This window comes from Pteropus alecto, unplaced genomic scaffold, assembly GCF_000325575.1.
Source record: "Pteropus alecto unplaced genomic scaffold, ASM32557v1 scaffold78, whole genome shotgun sequence".
In the NCBI taxonomy this organism is placed as follows: Eukaryota; Metazoa; Chordata; class Mammalia; order Chiroptera; family Pteropodidae; genus Pteropus; species Pteropus alecto.
This window is the reverse complement of record NW_006443124.1, coordinates 4870047-4876864: the sequence shown is the minus strand read 5'-3', so window position 1 is coordinate 4876864 and position 6818 is coordinate 4870047. Positions and strand designations below refer to the sequence as shown.

The 6818-nt window shown below is 35.6% G+C and overlaps 2 protein-coding genes across 2 annotated transcripts in view; both read left to right on the top strand.

Moving 5' to 3' along the window:
• Window positions 1-647, top strand: part of LOC102890369 (protocadherin alpha-13) — a 2332-nt gene extending 1685 nt beyond the window's left edge. The window contains 2 exon segments of the mRNA XM_025040761.1: window positions 1-577; window positions 579-647. The exon segment at window positions 1-577 is cut by the window's left edge and continues 1685 nt beyond it. Of these exon segments, the coding sequence (XP_024896529.1) occupies window positions 1-577; window positions 579-647 (646 nt within the window).
• Window positions 1-6818, top strand: part of LOC102890116 (protocadherin alpha-7) — a 128781-nt gene that overhangs the window by 39345 nt on the left and 82618 nt on the right. The gene's annotated exons all lie outside the window — the stretch shown is intronic.

Genomic DNA, 6818 nt, shown 5'->3' with positions numbered 1-6818 from the left:
GCTGCCGCCGGGGGCTGGCAGCGGGGGCGGCGTGGTGAGCCAGCCGGTGGCGCGTTCTGTGGGCGCCGGCCACGTGGTGGCGAAGGTGCGCGCTGTGGACGCGGACTCCGGCTACAACGCGTGGCTGTCTTACGAGCTGCGGCCGGAGGCGGGGGGCGCTCACAGCCCGTTCCGCGTGGGGCTGTACACGGGCGAGATCAGCACGACGCGAGCCCTGGACGAGGCGGACGCTCCGCGCCAGCGCCTTCTGGTGCTGGTGAAGGACCACGGCGAGCCAGCGCTGGCGCACACCGCCACTGTGCTGCTGTCGCTGGTGGACAGCAGCTCGGCGCCAAAGACTCCGTTGAGGATGTCGATCGGGGCCACCGGCCCAGAGGCGGCGCTGGTGGATGTGAACGTGTATCTGATCATCGCCATCTGCGCGGTGTCCAGCCTGTTGGTGCTCACGCTGTTGCTGTACACGGCGCTGCGGTGCTCGGCGCCGCCCACTCAGGGCGCTTGCGGGCCGCTAAAGCCCACTCTGGTGTGCTCCAGCGCGGTGGGGAGCTGGTCGTACTCACAGCAGAGGCGACAGAGGGTGTGCTCTGGGGAGGGCCTACCCAAGAGTGACCTCATGGCCTTCAGTCCCAGCCTTCCTCCTTGTCTGAGTTCTGCAGAGGAAACAGGTGAAAGAGAATCAGATTCAGAACATTTGAAAGAGGTGAGATGTATTTAAAGTAGTCTGTGTATTTTAGCCTTCCTCACATTTTTCCATTTAAGATTATTCAATCTTAATTTTAAGATTATTTTAAATTTTGCTTGTCGTTATGATATTTAATAAATGTTGATATAAGTTTAATTATTCTTTATATTGAAACTTTAAGCCAAAAAGTAGCATAAAATTTCGATAACCCGAATCTTTTGCTTTTGTTGTATTTTTTAAAATAAAAATTTATTGTGAATGTGAGCGTTTACAGGAAACCACACATTGTGAGTACTTAAGCATTTGGGAAACATTTGTTTCAATGAAGCTAATCATAATTTAAAAACTTTAAATATCTTTTAAAAATTTATAGAATACCCACATATATGTTTTATTTTAGAGCATCAAAACTGTTAATATAAATGTCTTTTTTTAAAGGTGCATTTTTCTTCCTTTCTAAAAAAGCCTTTGGCTTGATCTGTCCTCCTTTTCCTCTGGGCACACCAGCATTCCTGTCAGGTATCTGATAGGAAAACCCTTGTGATTTTCCTTTCGCATTTTCATTTGCAGTCCCGTGTATGTGTATACACCTAGTGGGTTTTTGTTATTCTTTCTTTTCAAAAGTTTATTAACATTGACAATGCATTTTACATTTCTCAATCACCATTACCTTGTGGAAATATCTACAAATCTGATACTTTTAATAGCTGTATTATACTCCATAGTGTGGCTGTATCATTTATATATTCATTTATTCACCTGTTGGTGAGCATTTTTTCCAAGTTTTTTTGCCCTCACAAACCATGCTGTACTATCATTTTACATATTCCTAAATATTGGTGCTCTTATTTCTACAAAATTATTTTCAGATGTGGAATTGATGCATCATAGGATTAATAATTTAGTTTAAAAATGTGTTGCCAGAGTGCTTTCTAAGTATTTTGTAGTACTTTTAATTTCCATCAACAAGTTGTGAGCACTCTTTCTTTTATCTTCAAAAAAACCAGTGGTCTAACATCCTGCAAATGTGATCTCTATAAAATCACATTGTTATTTTAATTTTCATTCCTATATACCACTGTGAATTTGCATGTATTGTCATTCGTATTTGGTTTTCTTTGATTTATTAATTTAATTCTTTGCCCATTTTTTTAATTGAAAAAAACTTTTTTTGTTGTTTTTCAATTTGGGAAAGTTCTGTGTAAAATATAGGTATTAACTTTCATCTCCCACTTATATCACAAAAATATTTTTCACCTATATAATCTGTATTGATTTGTTTATAGTATATTTTGCCATTTAAAAATGTATTTAGGTTTCTATATTAAGATATGTCTATTTTTCTCTTATGGATTTTAAGATCTCTGGGTTTAGTTAGGAAGATCTTCCCAACTTTTATATTAAATATTCATTAATTAAATTCATTTAATAAACATTTATCTTTAAAATTTAATTTATTTTTTAAATTAAGGTATAATCAACATATGATATATTAGTTTCAGGTATACAATGTAATGATTTGATATTTGTATATATTTCAAAATGATTTCTGCATTAGCCTAGTTAACATCTATCATCATACATAATTACAAAAAATATTTTTCTTATCCAGAGAACTTTTAAAGTCTACTCTTTCAGCAACTTTCAAATATACAATATAATTTTGTTAGCTATAGTAGCCATGCTGTACATTACATCCCCATGGCTTATTTATTTTATAAGTGGAAGTTTTTATCTTTAGACTATCTCAACCCATTTCTCCAATCCCTCACCCCTTGGATCTGGCAACCACAATCTGTTCTCCGTATCTGTAAGTTTGTTTTTCTGTTTTTGTTTTAAGATTCCATGTAAGGGAGACCATTTTTCTTAATATAGGCATTTATCACTATAAGCTTCCTTCTCAGAACTGCTTTTGCTGAATCCCATTTTTGGTATGTTTTGTTTCCATTTTCACTTGTTTCAAGGTTTTTAGAAAATTACTCTGATTTTTATCTTTGACCCATTGGTTTTCAGGAGTGTGTTGTTTAATTTACACATATTTATAAAGTTTCCAGTTTTCCTCTTTATTGATTTCTAGTTTCATACCATTGTGGTCAGAAAAGATAATTCATATGATTTCAGTCTTAAAATTTGTTAAACTTGTTTTGTGACCCAAAATATGATTTATCTCAGAGAATGTGTATTCTGCTTCCATTGGATAGGATATTCTGTATATGTATGTTAGGTCCATTTGATCTAAAGTATAGTTTAAGTTCAATATTTCCTTATTGATTTTCTGCCTGGGTGATCTATCTGTAGATGAAAGAGGGGTATTGAAGTCCCCTACTATTATTGTAGTGTTGTTATTACTTCCTTCATATCTGTTAGTATTTGTTTTATATATTTAGGTGCTCTGATGTTTGGAGCATATATATTTATAACTGTTATATCCTCTTGATGAATTGACATATTTATTATATAATGATATTCTTTTTCTCTTTATTAAGGTTTTTTACTTAAAATCCATTTTGAGTGATATAAGTATAGCTACCTCTGCTCTCTCTTTTGGTTTCCACTTGCATAGAATATGTATTTTCATCTCTTCACTTTGAGCTTATATATGTCCTTGAAGCTGATGTGAATGTCTCAAAGGCAGCATGTAGTTAGGTCTTTTTTTGTTTTTTAACCATTCAGTCATTCTATGTCTTTTTAATGGAGAACTTACTCCATTTACATTTAAAGTAATTATTGATAGCTGAAGACTTACTATTGCCATCTTTTTAATTATTTTCTGGCTGTGATATAGATCCTTTGTTTTTTTCCTCCTCTCTTGTTATCTTCCTTTGTGAACTGATGATTTTTCATAGTGGTGTACTTTGATTCCCTTTTCTTTGTCTTGTGTTTCTCTACTATAGTTTTGTGTGTGTGTGTGTGTGTGTGTGTGTGTGTTGTGGTTACCCTGTGACTTACTTAAAATATATTATAGATATAACGGTTTATTTTAAGCTGATAACAGCTTAACTTCGATCACATACAATAACTCTACTCTTTTATTCTTCCCTCTATTTTATACTTTTTTTGTCACAATTTACATCTTTTAATATTATGTATTTATTAACAAATTATTGTAGCTATAGCTCTCTTTAATACTTTTGTCCTTTAACTCTATACTAGAGTTAAATGGTTATCACACCACCATATTACATTATCAGAGTATTCCGAATCTGACTGTGTACTTACCTTTGCCAGTGTATTTATATTTTCATATGTTTTCATATTACTAGTTAGCATCCTTTCATTTCAACTCTAAGAACTCCTTTTATCATTTCTCGTAAGGCAGATGTAACAGTGATGAATTCTCTCAGCTTTTGTTTGTTTGGCGAGGTCTTTATCTCACCTTCATTTTGAAGGACAACTTTACAGGGTAAAGTATTTTTGGTTGGCAGTTGTTTTCTTTCGGGTCTTTGAACATATCTCACTCTCTTCTGGCCTACAATGTTTCTACTGAGAAATCTACTATTAACCTTATAGGGTGCTCTTGAATGAGATCATTTTTTTTCTTTCATTACTTTAAAAATTCTCTTTGTCTTTAATTTTTTACAGTTTTATGGTAATTTGTCTTAGACAAAATTGTTTAGCTTCATGAATCTGGTTGTCCAAATCTCTTCTCAGGTTTGGGAAGTTCTCAGTCCTTATTTCTGTATAAGTACCGCACACTAACCAATTGTGCCACTGGAGCTCCTCAGTCATTATTTCTTTAAATAAGTTTTCTACCCATTTCTTGCTCTCTTCTCTTGCTAAGACTCCAATGATTGTTTCTTTTAATGGTGTCCCATAAATCCCATAGGCCTTCTTCATTACTTTTCACTGTTTTTCCTTTTTGCTCCTCTTAACTGGATAATTTTAAATAATCTCTCTTGCTCCTTCTGGCGTCTGTCTGCAGCATTTTAATTTTCTGGTTCTATAGCAGCAAGCTGCTCTTTCTTGTTCTCAGTGGCCACAAGGTGTCCAAAGAATGTTGGTTCTCTGTCAGCACACTAAGTCAGGTGAGACAGATACCTGTCCTTGAATAGCCCTTCAAAACCCTGAAGGCTGGATGCACACTCACTCCTCTCTCTTCTTTCTGAGGAAGTAGGCTGCTCTCTGTTCTTCTTTGATATTTGTGGCCCCCAGGCACCCAAACTATGCCAGTTCCATAAGTTTTTTCAGTGAGACAATACAGAAACTAGTCTCTCAGATAGCCCTCTGAGATCTGAAACATTAGACACAGGCTCTACTCTTTCACCTTGAAGGTGAAGTAGCAAGCTAGGGTGTATTTTTCCTGCTTCTGAGCTGTGCCAGCTTGAGGGAAGGACTGATGTGAGTGAAGTAAAATTACTCTTTTTATTTGTTTGAATGCAGCTGTTTCAACTTCTTAACTGGATTCTGGAATTCTCATAAAGGTATTTTATCTATGTATCATTAATTGGTAATTTTATGGGGGAACAAGGTTTGGGACTTCCTATTCTGACATCTTGCTGGTGTCATTTTGATCCATTCTGAGTTAATTTTTGTATATGGTGTGTGGTAGTAGTCAACTTTATTCTTTTGCAAGTGGATATCCAGTTGCCCTGGCATCATTTATAGAAAATAACTATTCTGCCCACCCCCCCACATTGAAATATTTGGGAACTATTGTTGAAAATCAATTGACCAATAAATGTGGGAGTTTACATCTGGATTCTCAATTCTATTCCATTGATCTATATGGCTGTCCTTATCCCAGTACCATACTCTCTTGATTATTGTAGCTTTGTGGCAAGTTTTAAAATCAGGAAGTATTAGTGCTCCAATTTTTGTTTTTTTCAAGATTGTTTTGGCTATTCTGGGTGACTTACATTTCCATAGGAGTTTTAGGATCAGTTTTTGATTTCTGAAAGGAAGCCAACTTACTTTTGTTAGGAAGTTTGCTGAAGCTGTAGATCAGGTTGGGAGTATTGCCTTCTTAACATTATAAAGTTTTCCAATTCATGAACATGGGAGTCTTTCCCATTTATTTAGCTCTTAAATTTATTTCACAAACATTTTATAGCCTTCAGAGCATACATCTCATATTTCTTTCATTAAATTTATTCCTTAATATTTTCATCTTTTTTATGCTATTGTAAATACAATTGTCTTATTTCAAATTTATTCCTTAATATTTTCATCTTTTTTATGCTAATGTCTTATTTCATTTTCCCCAGCTTTATTGAAGTATAATAGACAATTAGTTGCTCACATTTACATTGTACAATTCAATGAGTTTTTCAATTATAGTTGGCATACAATAATATATTAGTTTCAGTTGTACAGCATAGTGATTAGAGATCTATATAACTCATGAAATGGTCACCCCACTAAATCAGGTATCCCTCTTCTCTCTTATATAGTTTTACAACATTGTTGACTATTTTTCGTATGCTATACTTTATATCTCCATGACTATTATGTATTTATCCACTTGTATTTCATAATCTCTTTGCCCTTTTTCACTGCCCCCTCCCATCTAGCAGCCCTCAAAATATTTTCTGTATCTATGAGTTTGTTTTCATTGTTGTTGTTGTTTATTTCATTCTTTAGATTCCACATGTACATGAAATCATGTGGCATTTGTCTTTATCTGACTTACTTCATTCAGTGCAATACTCTCTAGGTCCATCAAGGCAATATCTTTTTCTGCCTCCCTCCTTTTAGTCTGTGTGTCTTTTAATCTGAAGTGAGTCTCTTGTAGGCAGCATATGTAGGGGTCTTGTTTTCTTATCCATTCAGCTTCCCTATCTCTTGTCTGGAGCACTTAATTCTTTTTCATTTGAGGTACTTGTTGATAGGAATATAGTCATTACCATTCTTTATTCCTGTTTTTGATGCATGTTTTTTCTGCTTAAAGAAGTCCCTCTAACATTTCCTGTAATACTGGCTTAGTGATGATAAATTCCTTTAGCTTATTTTCATCTGGGAAGCCCTTTATCTATCCTTCAACTCGAAATGATAGCTTTGCTGGATAAAGTATTCTTGGTTGTAGATCCTGGGTTTTCATCATGTCGAATATTTTGTACCAAACCCTTTTGTCCTGCATAGTTTCTTTTGAGAAATCAGCTGCCAGTCTTACGGGTGCTCCCTTTTGGTACCTAACTGC